The 21,803-nt window shown below is 42.9% G+C and overlaps 1 protein-coding gene across 3 annotated transcripts in view; it reads right to left on the bottom strand.

Annotated features, from left to right (window-relative positions):
- Positions 1–21,040, bottom strand: part of HSF2 (heat shock transcription factor 2) — a 38,027-nt gene extending 16,987 nt beyond the window's left edge. For 2 of the 3 annotated variants that reach the window (XM_038395384.2, XM_038395385.2), the window contains exons 1-4: positions 20,696–21,040; positions 6,404–6,512; positions 6,122–6,249; positions 5,129–5,253 (exon numbers count right to left, since the gene is read on the bottom strand). In XM_038395384.2, the coding sequence (XP_038251312.1) occupies positions 5,129–5,253; positions 6,122–6,249; positions 6,404–6,512; positions 20,696–20,884 (551 nt within the window). In that variant the 5' untranslated portion in view covers positions 20,885–21,040. The remainder of the gene's footprint in view (positions 1–5,128; positions 5,254–6,121; positions 6,250–6,403; positions 6,513–20,695) is intronic. The other variant, XM_043510895.1, reaches the window with a different exon arrangement.
- Between the last annotated feature and the right edge of the window lie 763 nt (positions 21,041–21,803).

Genomic DNA, 21,803 nt, shown 5'->3' with positions numbered 1-21,803 from the left:
TGAATTTATACACTGTGAAATAGCTTCAACAGGACAGAGAGAGCCACACCAGAATATGCAATAGTCCAGTGATAAGAGCACTGTCATGCAATACCCGAGACCCAATTTCAAAATTGCTGTTCTGTATCAGGCTGAGGGGGAAAATGAACCCTTGCCTCCCAATCCTAGGTGAGTGCCCTAGCCACTGACAGCTAAAGGTTATAAGAGGCAATACCACCTCCTTCCTGCCATTTTTTGAATCTAGCCCTTCTATTCCTTTGTTTTTTATGCCAAAAACTGCCTGGAAACAAAATGGTTCATTTTAGGACAAACAACGTTTTCTTCAACTCCAGACAAAATTTGCCGAGTTTTTCAATTTGCCAAAGATTCTGTTCAGCCCTTTATTTCTTTGGAACTACCAGTGAACCAAACACAGTTATCCTTCCTCATCAAATTGTCTCTCTTCAGCTGTTATTCTATAATGTATTCTCTCCAAATTAATTATACCTTCTAAAGATTTAATAAAAAAAAAAAAGTATGAAGTCTGAGTTTCTGGTGGCATAGACAGCAGTCAAAGGGAATAAGAACCCACATGAAGAAGCAGCTGTCTATCTCAAATTGCCAGTTTGCCGACTGGAATTTTACAGAGAGGTACCCACTGTGATTAAGGCTATGTTTTAGTCATGAGCATTTTTGGTAAAAATCATGGATAGTTCATGGGGCAGTAAACAAAAATTCACAGCCTGTGACCTGTCCATGACTTTTACAATATACCCCTAAGTAAAACTTGGGCTGCGGATGCTGGGGGGGGGGGGGGAGAGACAGAGACAGAGACAGACAGGTCCGGGACTCCTGCGGGTGCTGGTACAGAACCTCCACTGGTGATGGGGGTTGGCAGGGGCTCCCTACCCAGCTCTACATGTTCCTGCGGCTCCCAGCTAAAAACAAATAGTTCATTGCACTGTTAACCAATAAATAGAAAACCATTTTTTAAAATATATTTGGATATTTTCTACATTTTCAAATATTGTGATTTCAATTGTAACACAGAATACAAAGTGTACAGTGCTAACTTTGTATTTATTTTTTATTAAGTATTTGCATTGTAAAAAAACCAAAAGAAATAGTATTTTTCAATTCACCTAATACAAGTACTGTAGTGCAATCTCTATCATGAAAGCTGAACTTACAAATGTAGAATTATGTACAAAAATAACTGCATTCAAAAATGAAACAAAGTCCCCCCAGTACTACTTATTGTACAGCCAATTGCTCAGACAAAACAAGTTTGTTTACATTTGCAGAAGATAATGCTGCCCACTTGTTTACAATTTCATCTGAAAGTGAGAATGGGGGCATTGCAAGATATTTATGTGCCAGATAAAGATTCATATGTCCCTTCATACTTCAACCATGATTCCAGAGGATGTGTGTCCATGCTGATGATGGGTTCTGCTAGATAACAATCCAAAACAGTGCAGACCGACGCATTTTCATTATCTGACTCAGATACCATCAGCAGAAGGTTGATTTTTCCTTTTTGGTGTTGCGGGTTCTGTAGTTTTCGCATCACAGTGTTGTGCTTTTAAGACTTCTGAAAGCATGTTCCACACTTCGTCCCTCTCAGATTTTGGAAGGCACTTCAAATTCTTAAACCTTGGGTCAAGTGCTGTAGCTAGCTTTAGAAATTTCACATTGGTACCTTCTCTGCATTTTGTCAAATCTACAGTGAAAGTGTTCTTAAAATGAAGAACATGTGCTGGGTCATCATCAGACTGCTAGAACATGAAATATATGGCAGAATGCGTAAAACAGAAGGAAACATACAATTATCCCCTCAAGGATTTCAGTCAGATTTAATTAATGCATTATTTTTTGAATGAGTGTCGTCAGCATGGAAGCATGTCCTCTGGAATGCTGGCCAAAGCATGAAGAGGCATACAAATGTTTAGCATATCTGGCATGTAAATACCTTGCAATGCCAGTTATAGAAGTGGCATGTGAATGGCTGTTCTCATTTTCAGGGGACATTGTAAATAAGAAGCGGACAGCATTATCTCCTCTAAATGTGCACAAACTTGTTTCTCTTAGTGACTGGCTGAACAAGAAGTAAGACTGAGTGGACTTGTAGGCTCTAACGTTTAACACGGTTTTGTTTTTTAATGTAGTTATTTAACAAAAAACCTATATATGTAAATTGCACCTTCATGATAAAGAGATTATACTACAGTACTTGTATGAGATGAATTGAAAAATACTATTTCTTTTATCATTTTTAAAGTGCAAATATTTGTAATAAAAAAATATAAATGAACACTTTGTATTTTGTGTTGTAATTGAAATCAATATATTTGAAAATGTAGAAAGATATCCAAAAATATTTAATACATCTCAATAGATATTCTGTTTAACAGTGCGATTAATCGTGATTAATTTTTTTAATTGCGATTAATTTTGACTTAATCACTTGAGCTAACTGTGATTAATTGACAGCCCTAGCTAATAGAGATCAAAAGAGATGCTAATGTTATTGTTTTCACTAATTACATACATGCGTGTGTGTGTGTGTGTGTGTGTGTGTGTGTGTGTGTGTGTATATACACACACACCCCACCTCTTCTCTATGTAAGAGCTATAGTATTACATTGCATATACCCCTGTAATTACGGTTACAACATGTATGCTCCAGTAATTAGATAACCCTATATTAAAGTGTGTGTTAATATGAGAATGTATTCAGGTGTTCAATTAATGAAAACTAGTGAAATATCCTAGTTTGCTATTACATAATTGCAAATGTTTGTATAATCCTGTAACTAAATTACTCAGAGATCGTGTGAAATGCTAATGAAGAATTTAAGGATGGTAACAGGAAACGTTAATTTCAAACTAAGTGGCCATGTAGTGAATAAAAGTCCTTGTCAGATTGTGATCTGTAAGAAGCAGCTATAAAATGGATTTCAAAGAATGATCCTTTATCTCTGGACAGTCTGGATTCTAACAGGGTCGAATAACTTAAGACGACGGAGATCCCCAGAATTATTCTGGGTAGCCCTGAAAGATTTTTGGGAAACTGGCAAAAAAACAAAAACAAAAAAAACCAACTACATTTCTGCTATCTTTTTGGATTTATGAACTTTGACTCACTTGTTATGATGTGTTACCTGCTTTAATTTCTCAATAACACATTTTTTAAGCTAATATATCTATAGTTAGTTTACTATAGAATTGGCTGCCAGCATTGTCTTTGGTGTAAGATCTGAAATACCAACTGATTTGGGGGTAAATGATTGATCCTTTGTAATTGAGAGTGTCAAACATACAGCTAAGGGTAGCATAAAATTCCTCCTGGGTAGCTGTACTGAATCTTTACCTGTAAGGGGTAAGAAGCTCAAATAACCTAGCTGGCACCTGACCAAAAGGGTCAATGAGGAAGAAGATACTTTCAAATCCCGGGGGGGGGGGGGGGGGAAGAGGCAGGAGAGAAGGGTTGTTTGTGCTCTCTTTGTTCCCTCTCTGGACAGGAAGAGAGAGACCAAGCAGGTAAAACACCTCCCCACATCTGTACCCCAGAGTGGGGAGGGAACTAGGACAGGGAGTACCCTCATGAGGTGTGATTTTTGGTTTATGTAATCATTATCGCTGAGTCCAGTTTGTCTGGGTGGCAAGGCTGGACAGCCTAAGGGGACTGTCTGTGACTCCATGGTAAGACGAGTATAGTGATCCAGGAGCGCACATCTGTTACCAGCTTGGTGAAATCTAATTATAGAACATGCCACCAGTTTGGAACATCTGCCCTTGTTTTCTGACAGTCTGTCCTAAGATAGTCACTCTCAGGGGATGAGCCACTCCAGAGAGGTGTCACTCACTGACATTAATAAGTGGTTTAAATAAAACAGAAGGAAGAACTTCACACAACGCATAATCAACCTGTGGAACAGGGGATGTTGTGAAGGCCAAAAGTATAACTGGGTTCAAAAAACAATTAGATAAGTTCATGGAGGACAGGTCCACTAATATTTATCAGCCAAGATGGTCAGGGATGCAACCCCATGCTCTGGATGTCCTCAAGCCTCTGACTGCTAGAGCACTGGGACTCTAGGTGACAGGGGATGGACCACTCAATAATTGCCCTGTTAATTCCCTCTGCTGTATCTGGTACTGTTCATTCCCTCTATAGTATCTGGCACTGGCCACTATCCGAAAACAGGATACTGGGTTAAATGGACCATTCCTCTGACCAAGTATAGCCATTCTTATTTTCTTAATTCCAAACTACAGAGCTATCCAATCATTTTTGCCACTAATTTTTAGAGTGTAAACATCAGCTATTTTTAAGAACTATAGTAGTCCCACTCATGGTTGCTAGGGGTTTAGTAATTCTAATCTATTTTAATCTCTGTAGAAATGAATCAGAAGCATCAATGACGAGTCTATTTAGAGTGCAAAGCTTTAGCAAGAGTAAACAGATAGCTGAAACTTCTGAACTGTTTAAATCATAGTATCCAAATTCTAGCTTTATACTAGGAGACTCAGGAAAAACTTCAGAAGGGTGTTCTGAGTCAATTTTTTTTTTTTTAAATCATCAATAGAGCACATCTTTTGGGAATTTAACAGTGGAGGAATGAAATAATAAAAAAAGATTACATAAATCACGTTCAAATAACTGGTAGGAACGTAACACAAAAATTTAGCTGTCTCCCAAACTCGAGCATCAGAATCACTACTTACAATATAAAACTTCGTAACACTAGTTTTCAAATCTCCTATTTTGAAGGGCAAGTCTGATGATTAGAATTTTAAAATACTTAAGATGAATAAAGTTTTTTAATTGCCACTGCTCAATCACCAACTCACATGACTGATAAGTTGTGTACATTTTATTTCTGTAAAAATTCTATTTCCATTTAAATTCTCCTTCCCAAACATGAGAAGTATTTAAAATTAAATCTGATCTTTTTGCAAAAACAACTTTTATACACTGCAGCAGTCTCACAACCAAGCCCCAACAACACATGCAAAGAGTAGGACTTTAAACACCAATGTCTTTCTTACTATATTTGCAGCTTCAAACTGATCAAATTTATTGCCCTAAGTGCTATTTGTGAATACTAATGCAAGTTAACAGTTCTCACAAAGTAATATTTACCTCTTTAAGGCAGACAGCCTGGATTCAATGGTCTCATGTTTAATTTGCACCTTCTGAGCACTGCTTATGATTTTGGACAGGTCTTCCTGACGGATTTTATTTTCTTCAGGTCTTGAAGAGGAAACCTTTAAAAGTAAAAATAACCCATGATGCAATATGAAATTTTGAATGCTAAATGTTATTTCTCTCCTACTACTACTCAAAATAAATTAGTAGTTATGAAACAGGCTGAATAATCAGCACTAGAAATCACTTATTTATCCTGGAATGTCATACTATATACTTTGATAATTTCTACATCACTGAGCATGTTTAAAAATTAAAAAATTGTAAAACTAGTATATATTTACAGTATTCTCCCCTTTCCCAAAGTTGACTTGTATTTAAAAAAATAAAGTCAAAGGTTTATAAACACACAGTTCTATTCTACTCTATACAGGTTCTTACATAGCCATCATCACTGTGGCATCCGAGCATCTTCCAGTGTCATATTAAGTGACGTACATAATATCTTATCCTCTCCCCAGGGGAAGCACTGCATGGGTTTTTAAAAAGTTAAGTAAACTGTGCTATATATTTATATTCGTGAATGAAAGATCAAAATACAATTTGCAGTTGGAACAAAAAAAAAGCACAACTGTTTTATAAAAATTTAAGAATAAATTTGTTTTGTAATTTTCTCACCCCATCGGTAGGCTGCTGATTTACTATAATGAATAATAATTAAGGAAAAATAAAGAACAGTGAATGACACACACACACACCCCCTCTCATTCACTGTTTTTAATATATAAAAAACAGAGGGGATTACTTTGAAGAAGCGCAAATCATTTCATTTTCTCTTTAAAAGTAAAATCCAAAATTCCTTTGTGACTTCAGACCTCTATGTCAACAGTCGCCAGTTGCGACTGACTGACACGCCCACCGCATCTGTTCACAAGGTTAGCTAAAAGAAACCAATGCTCCATGTGTTTTGTATGACCTTTTACTCACCTTCCTTTTAATGTGCTCCAACAAATCATCACGGCCCTGCTTAAAGTATGGGTGCTGGAACTCCACAGGACCATCCCTTTCCAATTTGACAATGCCAGAGTCAACATGGACTACTTTACGGAAGCCATCTGAAAAACAGTTTAACCATAAAAAAAGAAAACACTACAGAATTCAGAACTTTACTGCCGCAACCCCACCTACCCATTTTTAAGGGCTGGGTGAAAAAAAGTATGATATTAGATCATTTTTAAGAAAGAAAGCTATACTAAAAAAAAAACTTACACATATTTAACTGTCTCACAAAGCTTGCCATGTTGTTGTGCTTGAAGTACTTGGGAAGAATCTCTTTTGCAAACCTTTGTTCATCCAACACCAGGAAACTCTGGCCATTCTAAAATGAAGAGCACATCTTGTATTTAATTTTTAAAAAATCTGCTTTTATAAAAGGGGCACAGTAGATATGTAACATCTTATGAGAGGATAACCTTTTCCCCCCCAAACATTTTATTAGGAAAAAAGTTTCTATCCCTTGTATTTACAAAGAACCATGTGTGACTATTTGGAAATCTGTCTATACAAACACATGAATTTTGAATGACATTATGAACTTTACTACGCAAACTGCTGTATCTTGAGTAAGACTAAGATTGTGTCATGGATATGTTTAGTAAAAATCCCGGCAAAAACAGAAAAATTAATGGAAGCTGTGACCTGTCCCTAACTTTTACTAAAAATATCCCTGAGAAAACGGGGATCTGCGAATCCCCACACTACTTCAAGTGGGGCAACTGCAGGGACTAGGAGCTGCCTGTAGCAGCTATGAGCTGCGGGGTACCCCTGCTGCCTGCAGCTCCTGGTGTCCCCTGCTGCTCGGGGGTGGTGGGGAGCTGGGAGCTCTGGGGGGTTCCCACCATCTGTGGGGGCCAGGAGTTTGGGTTCCTCCAAAACAGCCCGGAGCTGCCCACCACCCCCAGTGGTTCGCAGCAGCAGGGAGGTCTCATCAGAGGTGGAGGGGGTACCCCACAACTTCCTGCCCCAGCGGGTGGTGGGGGACTCTGCAGCTCCTGACCACCACAGGCTGAAGTCACGGAGGCTGCTGGAAGTGACGGATTCCATGAATTCCATGCCCTCTGTGACTAAATCAGAGCCTTAATCATGACTGCACATATATGTATGTGTATATGTGTGTGTACACACCACTCAAGGACAATGGGGAATACTTAAGATTAATGATAGTACTTTGACCACACAAGTTATGCTAAAAAAAAAGCAGCTACATCTTTGATAAACTAGTGTAATCTTACCCCTCTGGAGGAAATGGGGGAAGACAGAAATAGTGGAAATTTACTAAGAGCAGAACAAAAGAGGCCAAGTGATGAGGTGGGGTTTAAATAGGAAAACCACAGGAACAGAGGGAGCCAGGCAGGAAAAAGAGAAAGGTCATACAAACTGAAGAAGTGACTCCATGAGGGAGAGACCAATCAGCATGTAACAGCTTGCATGAAGCAGGGAACACCCTGCCTGCCCAAACAGCAATAGTTCTCCCCCCAAAAAAGGGTGAGCTAGCAAGATGCAATGTGTTAAGAATGTTTGTTGTTTTCTATTTAATCTGTACTCTCTCTTGTGCTGCATATGATTAACTATAAACAGCAAAAATTACTCCTGGGGGAATTCTGCACCAAAAAAGTTATAAATTCTATGCACGGTATTTTAAAATTCTGCATATTTTCTTTGTCAAAACAATAATATAATCATGCCAGTTTCAGTTATTTTGGTAATTTATTTCAAAATACCGATTGGTATGTATGTCTGTAACAATACATACAAAAAGAAAAATTCAGGAAATGTTTTTTTGGCAAACAGATTTCTTACAAAGCGTATTAGCACAGAGCTCTGAGTAATTTATTTAAAATACAATACAGAAATAGATTTCCTGCACCCCTCAGAAGCAATGTGAAAGGCTTGGGGGAGTTAGGAGTAATGGAAGAGCTAAGGGAGAGGGAATGAACCTGGAGCGTGGTTTGGTGTGGGTATGGAATGGAACGGAAGACATCCCAGTCTGTCCCTCCACTAGCCCTTCTGAATCCCATTCTGTGACAGCCCCGCCTCAGGAGCCCCATGTGCCCTGATCTGTCAGTCCGGTGCCTCCTCTCCTGGCCCCGCTGTGAGGAACACAGCCTCTCCAGCTGGCTACCCTCTCTTCTGGAGTTCCTCATTGGCAAAAGATGTAACTGCCTCACCTCTCCAGCAGAATCTATATTCTGTAGAGAAAAAACAAGATCTATAGGGGGGCCTGAATTCTGCATGTCCACAGAATTCCCCATGAACAAAAAAAATATATTAGCAGTGCGATAACTGCATCACAATCACTGTGTGCATCCAGAGAGAGAGCGAGAGAAACTGTTACCAGACGCTTTCACTCCTTTGGTGTGGAGGTCTGGGAAAGGTTGTGTTTAAGTACAGGATTACCACTGAACCCAGGGGGGCTAGGCAGCTAGAGAGCGGGTTCCAGATCTCAGAAGGAATTGTTGGAGTGCACGTTTGCCAATGGACTCCAAGACTGGGGAGGTGGATAGACATCATTCAGGGTCTAGAAGTTAAAACACCTGGTGATTGGATTTCCTTTACAGCAGGCCAATGGGGGGCCAGCAAGGTGTGCCCAGCTGGATCTGTGACACCTGCTGAATATGAATAGAATCTAAACTGATATCTTCCTGAGTGCACAGTTATCTCCATTGTTTCTGCTGTTGCTCACAGCTTCCTCAAGCATCAGCAGAACAAATTACCATGACTTATCAGTTACACTGAACCCTACTGGAGCAATGAAACTGTACAGAATCCTATCAGTTTCATTTGCTGCTTGGGGAAGGAGTGAACTCTTAGGGACCCTCTTCCTCATAGCAGCCAAGAGGTTCTGGCTAGAAAGAAAGAAGACTGAGATCTCTTTATCCCCTCTAGAAGCTAGAAAAGAATAGGAACTTCAAGTTTATCCAATACCAGTTAGCCAGAGACTAATGTAAAAGATGAAGCTGTTAAGTCCAGGAAAAGCAGTTTGTTAGAAATCTCTACACTCACTATGTCCATGCAGCTGGGTGTGAGGGAGGCTAGTCTTCTCACCAGTACACTGATCCTGAACTTTGATGATGACTTTACTGTCACTGTCAGGCCTTGTCTATAGTAGAGCTATTCAACTGTTTATGCTTCAAATAATTGTGAAGGACAAAAATGGACTGAATGCATCCCAACTGATTACCTTAGTTGGTTTACATTTTGCCCTTACATACATCAGGCTTGCCCTCAATTTAAGATGTGGGTTGTTATCTTTGTCAGATGTCACTGATGACAGTTCCAGATGACAAGCCTCCATTTCTTTGCCTCTCAACACAAAAACACCTCTGCAGCCATGGTCCATCCTAGCTTAATAGGGAGAATTGAGAGACCATTAGGAATATCATTTGAAGGTCCATGAATGACAGCTTTGCTCTGAGGAACCACATATGTGGTTCCTCAGAATGGGATTTGCAGCTGGCAAATCACGAGAGGTTCCCCATCTAAGAAGTTGCAGAGCTCGAATTTGGGGGCATGGCTGAGGGGCAGGGGACACTTTGCAAGGGTATGGCAGAAGGCAAAGCACAATGTCAGTCAGCAATCCACAGTGGAATCACTGGCAGCTGACCTGAGGACCCGGGGGGGGGGGGGGAAGAGAGCAGAGAAAGGACTCTTAGCTGATGTAATTAAGGAGGTTCACTACCTGAGAGCGCTGTTAAAGATTACACTGACTGTACCAACAGGAACTGTGTCTATGGTGGCACTCAATCTGAGAGTCAGCGGATTGAGGCACAATTGAGATCTGCCCCTACAAATTCTGCGGTTATTGTCACCAATAGTTGCTCACCTGACAATCATTTAAAGTCCTTTTTATGTGGATGAAAAGCACACTTGAAATGATGGGAACAATGAGTGCTTAGATAGGTAAATTTCTCCTGTGTAGAAAAGGCCTTCTTTAGTATCCAGCTAGTAGGTTTCTGGAAAATTTTCCAAATCCCTTTAAACCAAGTGTACCTCAAAAGAAAAGTGATGTAAAAAGCAAAGCCTGAAACACCATATGCCAGATTTTAAAATCTTGATAGTTTCATTCTCTACAGATCAATATCCCTACATTATATCAATGAAAACAGTCAGAACCAGAGGTTAACACAACCGCAACAATGTTTTTCTTCCATTGTTACAATAAGGAGAAAATGTATCTGTTGAAATTCACAACTATTAGTGCTGTAAAATGTGACATTAAATCAAAGGTCTGATTACTTATATGCCAATGTCTTTTTGATCAAATTCCAAATATGATCATTAATTTCTGCCTTGACAAACCTGCCCTAGACAATTACAAAGGAACAAGTTATTCTTTACTTCCAGTAAAAATATAACTAATGCAGTGTTATCTTAGACCAGCTATTGTGTATCCATTTAAGAGATGTAAGTATTGTATGTAATGTTTTAGGGATGAGTTGTATGGCATTTGGAATCCTGCTAGATAAAACATCCATTATGACTGTAAAGTGTCATGACACTATTTCTGCTAAGAATAGAGGTCCTTAAGCTACTTAAAACTAGATAACACTGAATGGTCAGTTAAAGCATTTAGAGTTCCCATTCCCAGACAAGGGAAACTAATATTAAACAAAAAGTAAAATTAACAAAAAATAAGTTCACACCAGGTGGGATCTCCTACTCCTATTTCTTCTACTGTGATTCAATATAAAACCACAGTTAATTATATACTTAAAAACAACATTGTTTAAAGAAGTTTCTCATCTACAACCTATCCTAAAGGACGACCCATCACTCTCACAGATCTTGGGAGACATGCCAGTCCTTGCTTACAGACAGCCCCCCAATCTGAAGCAAATACTCACCAGCAACCACACACCAGAACCACTAACCCAGGAACCTATCCTTGCAACAAAGCCCGTTGCCAACTCTGTCCACATATCCATTCAGGGGATACCATCATAGGGCCTAACAACATCAGCCACACTATCAGAGGCTCGTTCACCTGCGCATCTACCAATGTGATATATGCCATCATGCGCAAGCAATGCCCCTCTGCCATGTACATTGGTCAAACTGGATAGTCTCTACGTAAAAGAATAAATGGACACAAATCAGACGTCAAGAATTATAACATTCAAAAACCAGTCGGAGAACACTTCAGTCTCTCTGGTCACACGATTACAGACCTGAGAGACCGTTCTCGTTAACTGCTGGAAATGGCCCACCTTGATTATCACTACAAAAGATTTTCCTCCTCCCCTCCCCCCGCTGATGATGGCTCATCTTAAGTGATCACTCTCCTTACAGTGTGTATAATAAAACCCATTGTTTCATGTTCTCTGTGTGTGTGTATATAAATCTCCCCACTGTATTTTCCACCGAATGCATCCGATGAAGTGAGCTGTCACTCACGAAAGCTTATGCTCAAATAAATTTGTTAGTCTCTAAGGTGCCACAAGTACTTCTTTTCTTTCATACAGGAGAAGTGCCTACAGCGTTCTATCATGAATAGGACTTGTATCTCAGTGTGAGAGGACATCGTAATACTACAGAGAGGGCCCATATAATTAGGACTAGCTGGATCAGCTTCCCTTTCAGGAAGCACTGAAAAGTTTGAGGCCTAGTCTACACTACAGGGTTAGGTCCACACAAGGCAGCTTACATTAACCTAGTTGTGCATGTGTCTGTACTCAAATTGTTCTCCCACCACTGTAAATTCCCTATTACGCTGATATAGTAACACCATCTCTCTGATCGGCATACAGACATGATTGATATACTTAGGTTAGTGGGAATGCAGACTCTGTGTTACTTATTTCAACCCTAACTGCCCTCCAACAACTGTCCCACAAGGGACTGACCTCTCTGGTCACCATTTTTAACTCCTCTGGCCAGGGATTACAGAGACCAGAAGCTTCCCTTCTAAAGCCCTGCAATTTTTTTTAATTCCTTTTCCTGATTGCCCAGTTTGGCCAGCACACCTAGCAGCTCTCCATGGTTAAATGCAACTGCCTAGCTGACCACACCAGCTGCATGCTCCAGATGCACTCCTGCCTGGAGCAGACAGGAGATATTGGCTCTCCCAGGCCTGTGGGGAGAAAAGGCTATGCAGGCACAGCTCAGATCCAGCCTTAGAAATGTCAACATGTACAAGCAGATTGCTCAGGGGGCGCAGAAGGGCTACAACAACAAGAACAAACAGCAGTACCACAGCTCCTTGCTTTTCATGTGGCAGGCATAGCAAACAGCCAGGGAGGACAACAAATGATCTAGTGCCAAGCCACTGCAGCTTTTACGAAGAGTGGCATGCCATAATCAGCGCAGACTCCCCCCATACCAACCCCAGCAGCACTGAGTATACTTCCGAGAAGCCCAAATCACAAGCCCTGGCTGTAAACAGCAAGGAGGAGGTGGTGGTGTATGGGGGACAGGTGACTGAGGGGCCCAGCTGTGCAGCAAGCCAAGACCTGTTTTTGACTCCACCACAGTTCAGCCAGTCAAGCCCAATGCAGGGGAAGGAACCTCACCTAAATGTGTAGATACATTTTCAATTTCAGGAATGGCATGCCCGAAGTAGCAGGACAGAATCTTTTGACTTTCCATTAATTTATTCATGCTACGAGAGCTAGTGCTAGAGCTGCAATCTACTTTTCATTCCCCTCTATGCAGGGAGGGGGGATGCTGAGCAGTTTATGTAGTGTAAAAATATAATTAGGAAGGCCAAAAAAAAAAAAAAAAATTTGAAGTTAACCAAAGACTCAAAAAGTAATAGCAATTTTTTTTATTTTATTTTATTTTTTAAAGTTCATCAAAAGCAGGAAGCCTGCTAAACAACCAGTGGGGCCACTGGATGAGCGAGCTGCTAAAAGGAACATGCAAGGATGGTAAGGCCATTGAGGAAAAACTAAATGAATTCTTTGCAGCAGTTTTCATGGCTGAGGATGTGAGGGAGATTCCCAAACCTGAGCCATTCTTTTTTGGTGACAAATCTGAGGAATTGTCCCAAATTGAGGTGTCATTAGTGGAGGTTTTTGGAACAGATAGTATTCACCCAAGAGTTCTGTAGGAACTCAAATGTGAAATTGCTGAGCTACTAACTGTGGTTTGTAACCAATCATTTAAATCTGCTTCTGTATCAGATGACTGGAGAATAGCTAATGTGAGGCTAACTTTTAAAAAGGGCTCCAGAGAGGATTCCAGCAATTACAGGCCGGTAAGCCTGACTTCAGTACTGGGCAAAGTGGTTGAAACTATAGTAAAGAACAGAATTGTCAGACACATAGATGAATGTAATTTGTTGGGCAATAGTCAACATGGTTTTTGTAAAGGGAAATCATGCCTCATCAATCTACTAGAATTCTTTGAAGGGGTCAGCAAGCATGTGGACAAGGGGAAATATAGTGTATATAGTGTACCTAGATTTTCAGAAAGCCTTTGACAAGGTCCCTCACCAAAGGCTCTTAAGCAAAGTAAGCTGTCACAGGATATACAGGAAGGTCCTCTCATGGATCAGTAACTGGTTAAAAGATAGGAAACAAAGGGTAGGAATAAATGGCCAGTTTTCAGAATGAAGAGAAGTAAATAGTGGTGTCCCCCAGGGATCTGTACTACTCAACATTTTCATAAATGGTCTGGAAAAAGGGGTAAACAGTGAGTTAGCAAAATTTGCAGATGATACAAAACTACCCAACAAGTTAAGTCCAAACAGACTGTGAAGAGCTACAAAGGGATCTCACAACACTGGGTGACTGGGCAACAAAATGGCAGATAAAATTCAATGTTGATAAATGCAAAGTAATACACATTGGAATACATAATCCTAACTTTACATTTCAAAAGATGGGGTCTAAATTAGCTGTTACCACTCAAGAAAGATCTTGGAGTAATTGAGACTAGTTCTCTGAAAACATCTACTCAAAGTGAAGCGGCAGTCAAGAAACCTCACAATATTGGAATCATTAACAAAGGGACATAGATAAGAGAAAATACATTGCCTATATATAAATCCATGGTACACGCACATCTTGAATACTGCCTGCAGTTGTGGTCGCCCCATTTCCAAAAAAAATAAATTTGGAATTGGAAAAGGTTCAGAAAAGGACACACACACACACACACACACACACAAAAGGATTAGGGGTATAGAACGGCTTCCATAGGAGAGACTAATAAAACTTGTTTCAGAGTAGCAGCCATGTTAGTCTGTATTCGCAAAAAGAAAAGGAGTACTTGTGGCACCTTGTTAGTCTCTAAGGTGCCACAAGTACTCCTTTTCTTTTTAAAAAACTTGGACTTTTCAGCTTAGAAACAAGATGATGGGGGGTGGGGAGGGGGGGAAGAGGAAAATATGATAGAGGTCTATAAAATCATGACTGGGGTGGAGAAAGTAAATAAGGAAGTGCTATTTACTCCTTCTCATAACACAAGAACTAGGAGTCACCAAATCAATTTAATAGGGAGCAAATTAAAACAAAATGAAATATTTATTCACACAATGCACTGTCAACCTGTGGAACTCTTTACCAGAGCATGTTGTGAAGGCCAAGACACTAATAGGGTTCAAAAAAGAATTAGATAAATTAATGGAGGCTATTCATCAATGGCTATTAAGACAGGATGGGAACGGATGGTGTCCCTAGCTTCTGTTTGCCAGAAATGGGGAATGGGCGACAGGATGGATCACTTGATGATTACCTATTCTGTTCACTTTCTCTGAAGCACTTGGCATTAGCCACTGTCGGAAGACAGGATACCAGGCTAGATGGACCTTTGGTGTGACCCAATATGGCCATTCTTATGTACACAACCATGTCCCTGGAATTCTGAGAGATCTCAAAGCTTTCATGGAGGCATTCTGCAATCCTCTGTTGAAAGTTTCTAGAGAGGATTGCCTTATTTTTTTTCTTTGTGATAGGACACTTTCCTATGCCACTCAGCAATAACTTCAGCAGACACCACTGCAGTACATAGGCTAGCAGCATATGGGCCTGAGCAGCAGCCTTTGTGACCCAAAGGAGCGACATATCAGCTAAAATCACCACTGCCTGTGGAAAATGGTGACAGTATTTAGTGTCATTGCCCTATACTACTAGAATCATGCAACTGAGCAAATTCCTCATTTCCCTTTCTCCCAGTGGGCCATAGTCACCACAGCTGGGGCAGTGACCACTATTTTAAACCATTCTCACTTCTGCTTGGGATTGCTTGCGGACAGCAAAGGGAGTAACTTAAGATTCTGAAATCTTGCTTACTATAGTGAATGCATGAACAATGGTACCTCTGTGTGTTTTATCTTCAGCTGCTGCCACTGTGGCCTTCGGGGTCTGCCCTTCCATGCCCACAGAACACCTGAGCCAAACAAGGGGGGGGGGGGGGGGACAACAACAAAAAACCACCACTTGGGATAACATGTTCCAGCAGATCCTTCAAGCCAGTGCTGCATAGGACCACGAGCACAGGGTCCTATGCACTGTAGACAGCCTGGAGAAGGAAAGAGCGGAGAGGAGAAAGGCCCAAGAGTCCAAGCAGGAAAAGGAGATGCACCAGGACATAATGGGGCTTCTCAGGCAATAAGCACACAGGCTGCCAACTCTGGTGGACCTACAGGTTCAATAATCCTGAGCTTGCCTTTCTCTGCAGCCCACTGAGAGCCTCCCTACACTGCCCTCTCCCCCCTGCATCATTCCATGTGCCTGCAGTACCCCTACTACTCCACTCTGGGGGACACGACAGACAACCTCAGTTTGACCTACACAGACTTGTGAAAGCCATGGTTGATGTATGCATAGCTGAAATGGACATGAAAATTCTTTCCCCATCGTAACTTAATAAATTAAGAGAACAGAAATTAACATACTGTATTTATTTTAAAATTGCACAGGGTTTTTTTGCACTGATCGTTACAGAATAACATTTATTGTTTGGAAATAATTCATCTTTATTAGTTCAAAACATATGCACAATGTCACACAACTCACAGGATCATTCCCAAACAAACTTAACAGGTGCACTGTCAATGTTATATTCCTTTACAGTAACCACCACAGCACTCCTATTGTATGCTCTACCTGGCCCTACTCTTTTGTGACCCAACACCCCACACTACTCTTGCTCACTCTTAAAATAGAGTTTCAAAGCCTCCCTGAACCACATAGCTCCACACTGAGCTCTTCTAATAGCCCTTGTATCTGACTGTTCAAATTCAGCAGATAGTTGCTCCACCTTGGCAGAAACTGCCTGCTCCGCCCCTTGCTTCACATGCATTACGCAGAAGATAGCAGGCAGCAATAACCATTTGGATATTTTTCTCACTGAGGTCCAATCTTGTAAGTAAACAATACCAGCAACCTGGGTCCCCCAGGATCACTATTGATATTTCAACATTCCCAATGGTAATCCGCCCGTCAGGAAAGGAAGCCTATGCTTGTATCTTTTTGTAACAATCCTGTGTTCTTAAAGATGTAAGCGTCAGGCACCTTCCCAGAGCAGCCCACACTGTTGGTGAAGAAGTCTCCTGTGATCCATCAATGGTTACATACCCATAGAAAACTACCCCTTTCTGTTGAAGTACTCTGTGGCAAGGTGGTCTGGTGACAAAATAGGGATATGAATGCCATCCATCACTCCACTGCAGTTCAGGAACCCCACTGCTACAAATCCATCCACTATATCCTGCACATTGCCAATTACAGTCCTGCTTAGCAGGAGGTGATTAATTGCCCTGCAGACTTGCATCACAACTGCCCCCACAGTGGATTTTCTGACACCAAACTGATTTCTAATTGACTGGTAGCAATCTGGCATTGAACGTGTCTATAGTGTGATAGCAGCTCTCATTTTGGTGTCCCACTGCTGGAGCATTGGGGCAAGTTTGGCATACAGCTCCAGGAATGTGGCCCTGAGAAACCGGAAGTTCTGCAGCCACGGATAGTCATCCCAAACCTGCATTACCACACGATCCCACCAGTCAGTGGGTGTTTCTCAGGGCCAGAAACGGTGCTCCACCACCTGCAGGTGCTAAGCGAATGCCACCAACAATCTAGAACTGATTCTCGCTATGTCCCACAGCAATCTGTCCTCCAAGGGAATCATCATGTTCCTCACTGATCTGGTTCCTCTTGTGGCTCTGCAAAAGACTCCAGGATTGTGTGCCCTGTGCTTGCAACGCTCATGACAACAGTGCAGAACTGTGCAGGCTCCGCAATTCTGTCAGAGATGGTGGACGGGTTGGGGGAGAAGGCCACACGGATTTGTGAGATTTTGAAAAAAGGCACAAAAATTATGGGACACAACATTCTGCAATGGAGACAGTTGAAAACTGGGAAGTTAGCCCCATGCTCCCAGTCACCCCTGCACAACTTGTTTTGGCCCCATCATGCATTGCCAAAGCTTTCCAAAAGATGAGCGCTGGATGGTGGCTAGTTGCACAATGGGATACCTACCCATGGTGCACTGCACTCTGCATTGATACAAGCACTCTGGTGAGTATATGCACTGTCAACACAAGGAGCAAAGTACACCTGCACACAAGCCACATACTAACTGCAGTGGCTGTATACCAATATAACTTAAGACTTAAGTTTGTAGTGTAAACATAACCTACATTAAAATATTTTCTTAACAGTTGGTTTAACACCTGTTAGCAGAAAAATTACAGAACAGAAACATTTAAATTTTAAATACAGCGAGCTTGCCCTCAGTTGCATCATAAACTAGTAAAAATGATCATGGACAAGTCAACGAGGCTCTAATCTTTCAGAGGCTTCAACTTACTCAAATGAGACAACAAAACAAACCCATTTGTTAGAAAATGTGTTACTCTAAGGTGCTACAAGTTCTCTTTTTCTTTCATCTTAACCTCTGTGACTGTTACCCCCTCTTTAAAATTGACATATTTATCCATCTTTGTAAAGTGTTTGAATGCTATAGATTGAAAATGCTATGTAAATGCAAAACATTACTTAACTATGATCCACAGCAGAAAGAAATTTAGTGAAGCACAATACAGTTGTCGCCCTATTCCTCTAGCAGAGGAAAAATGCTTGTCATAGTTACGTTAGAGCATAAGAAAATAAGAATGGCTATGCTGGGTCAGACCAATGATCGTTCTAGCCTGGTAGTATCCCGTCTTCCGATAGTGGCCAATGCCAGGGCCTTCATGGACACCTAGCCATTGATGGACCTATCCTCTGTGAACTTATCTAATACTTTTTTGAACCCAGTTATACCTTTGGCATTCACAGCATCCCCTGGCAATGAGTTCCACCGGTTGACTGTGTGTTGTGTAAAGCAGCACTTCCTTATACTAGTTTTAAGCTTGCTGCCTATTAATTTTAATGGATGACCCCTGGTTCTTGCATTATGTGAAAAGGTAATTAATACTTCCCCATTCATTTTCTCAATGCCACTCACGATTTTATAGACCTCTATCATATCCCCCCTTAGTCATCTCTTTTCTAAGCTGAACAGTCCCAATCATTTTAATTTCTCTTCACACGTAAGCTGTTCCATACCCATACACATTTTTGTTGCCATTCTCTGTACCTTTTCCAATTCTAATATACTTTTTCGAGGTTAAGAGACCAGTACTCACAATATTCAAGGCGTGGAAGTAACACGGATTTACATAGTGTCATTCTGATATTTTCTGTCCTATCTATTCCTCTCCTAATGGTTTCTAGCATTGTTAGCTTTTTTGACTGCTGCGGCACATTGAGGAGATGTCTTTAGAGAACTGTCTGTGATGACTCCAAGATCTCCTTCTTGAGCTGTTACTAACCAGCAGCAAGTATTTTTAAGCAGCATTTCTTGCTTTCCCTGTCATCACTAGTTTGTTCACACTATAAGTTTACCTGTCCCAAGTTGTTCCTACTGAAAACAAACCATCTCCTAAAAAAATCCATATGGTAATGTTTGAAGAGTTGGTCCAATGAGTCGCAGTGGTAGGACTGGCAAAATGCAAAAGAACTTGAGAATAAAAGAATTTACTAGTGTAGTGTAAGTACTCCTTTAACACAGGGGTTCTCAGACTTAATTGCAGTGTGAACCCCTTCTAACAACACAAATTACTACATGACCGGGGCGGGGGACAGGGACCAAAGCCTGAGCCTGGCCACCCCAAGTGAGGGAACCAAAGTCAAAGGCTGAGCCCAGCCACCTTGGACTGAAGCCAGGGCAGTGGGGCTCGGGCTTTGGCTTCAGCCCTGGGCTCCAGCAAGTCTAACACCAGCCCTGGTAACCTCATTAAAATGGGGTCCCAACCCACAGTTTGAGAACTGCTGCTTTAATTAAAGGGGAGCAACATCCTCCTGTAATTTTTTTTTTAAATTACACATCCTTTTAGTTCCCTCCTGTCATTGCCAACAAGCATCAACACTCATATGCACTTATACAAAACTATTTTTATTGATCACACATCAAAGACCATTTTCTAATTTACTAGAGGTGACACTATTATGTTTTACATGTAGAAGACACAGGACAATTAATTTCTACACTCTCATCACATTAAGGAGAAAAAACACTTTATAGCGTTGGTGCATATTTTCCAACAGAGTAGATATCCAGTAAGTTTGTTTAGGCAGCCTCTCCTCCTACCCTCAAAACTGGAAGGAAAAATGTGAATACACATCATATATAATAAAATTAAAACTACTATGGAGTAGGGATACAGGGAGAGAGAAAAAGGCAGAAACCTGGAAACTCTCTCATTAAAACATTTTAAGAAACCAAATCACCTTCAGACTCCAGTTGTGCCTCACCACCACCTATCCACCCCAGAACCAGGCCACACAATCTCTTCTACAAGCTCAGAGCTTCCCACCCCCATCCCCATCCCCCTGCCGCCGCCGCCCCATCATTTTGTAGGCTACCCCGAAACCTGCTGATTTGGGTAAGCCGCCTGTTCCTCGACAGCCCCGCCCCCCCCAACACTTCATCCTGTGGGGTCGGGGCAGGAGACCCAACCCGCTGCGGAGCGGGACTCTCCCACGCACACGCGGTGTAGATCTGCTCCCTGAACCAGGCCAGGCCGGTGCCCAGAACCGAGAAAATCCCCGCCCGTCCTCCGCCGAGCGGCGGCAGCTCGGGACCGGGGCGGGGATCGGACACGCACGAGGAGTTTCTGGGTCCCGCCGGGAAAGAAACGGACCTGGCTTGAGGGAGGTTCCGGGTTTGTCCCTCCCCCGCGAGCGGGCAGGGCGCTGCGGGCCCCTCTGTGCTCGGGGCGGGGGCTCCGTCCAGCTACTCCGGGGGGGGGGGGGGCGGCGGCGGCGGCGGCTCTGCCCCCCTCAGTGCAGGATACACTAGCGCTGGGGATGTGGCTGGTACTAAGACCCTGGGGGAGGAAAGGGGGCGTCGGGCCCCTCTTGCCTCAGGCTGTGGGGAGGGAGGCGCGGCCACCCCGAGCGGGCCCGGCTGCCCAGCTCAGTCCGCCCTCAGCTTCCTGTATGGGCGTGGGGGCGGGGAGGGGGCTCGAGGCGTCTCTTGCTCGGTGGGGGAAGGGGGCTCCGGGGGCCCTACCTGGCTCCAGGTGATGAGCTGGTTGCTGGGCGCCTCCCCCAGCAGCGCCCACAGTTTGCTCAGGAAGGCCGGGACACCCGCGCTCGCGGCCGCCGCCGCCGCCGCCGCCGGCTGCTGCTGCTGCTTCATTGTCGTTGTGGTAGGACCAGGATGGAGCCAGGCTGGAGTGGCCGGGCCGCGTGCGCGCATGCGCACCTACCTCCCGCAGACCGCGGGCCTCGCGCGCCTGCGCGCGCGTGCGGTGTTTTCCCCTACTCCGCCACACGCCCTTTACATAACGGGCCCACGTGCACCACCCTCACGTGCAACAACAGCGTCAGTTCAGCGTGGCTATTGGAGGGAACGCGGAACGGCGCAGGGAATCTCTGCGACCCTCAGCGGGAGGGCGGAGCCTCACTCTGAGATTCTATGACAATAAGGAGTCGCCCTGGCCAATCGGGAAGTGACTCTCCGCCCGAGAGGAGGGAATGTGAGTGCTGTGCACGTGAGCGGCAAGGCGGGGTGCAGGCCAGAGCTCAGGAAAACGGGAGTGGACGGCCTGGCGGGACGAAGGCAGGGCAGGGCAGGGCAGGGGGGGGTGAGGAGTAGGGCTGGGACAGTTTGGGAAGGAACCTGTCCTCCCCTGTCCCCTTCAAGAAACTACCTACCTGAAGGGGCAATACGTTAACACTGGAAAGAGTGCTTGCAGGAGGTGATGCAGCCCCAATTGTGCCTTTATACGGGGGGGGGGCAAAATATAGGCCACGGGCTGAATGTGGCCCATCTAACATTTCTGTCCAGGCCGCTGTGACTCCAGCAGCGCAGCGGGGTGGTCAGGAAGGCTGACTGCATGCTGTGGCCTCAAGTGGGCGGCTGCTGCTGGCACGTCTCTGCGTGCCCCAGGGTCTTCCTTAAACCATCCCCTCCTCCCCCCGTGAATTTCCCCAACACCCCACCCTCTAGTTTTGTGAACTAGTTACATGCAGTGTTGCCAATTTAGTGATTGTTTGGAAATTTGAATTGAAATTGAAACATTAATATACATTTTAAAAGCATATAAAGAGTGATAAAATGTGTGTCTGAAAAAGTATAGTAGATTTGAGAAGTATGAACATGGACTAGCTTCCTT

This window comes from Dermochelys coriacea, chromosome 3 (assembly GCF_009764565.3).
Source record: "Dermochelys coriacea isolate rDerCor1 chromosome 3, rDerCor1.pri.v4, whole genome shotgun sequence".
NCBI classification, from domain to species: Eukaryota; Metazoa; Chordata; order Testudines; family Dermochelyidae; genus Dermochelys; species Dermochelys coriacea.
Note: the sequence above shows the minus strand (reverse complement) of the source record. Positions and strands in the feature narration are given on the sequence as shown.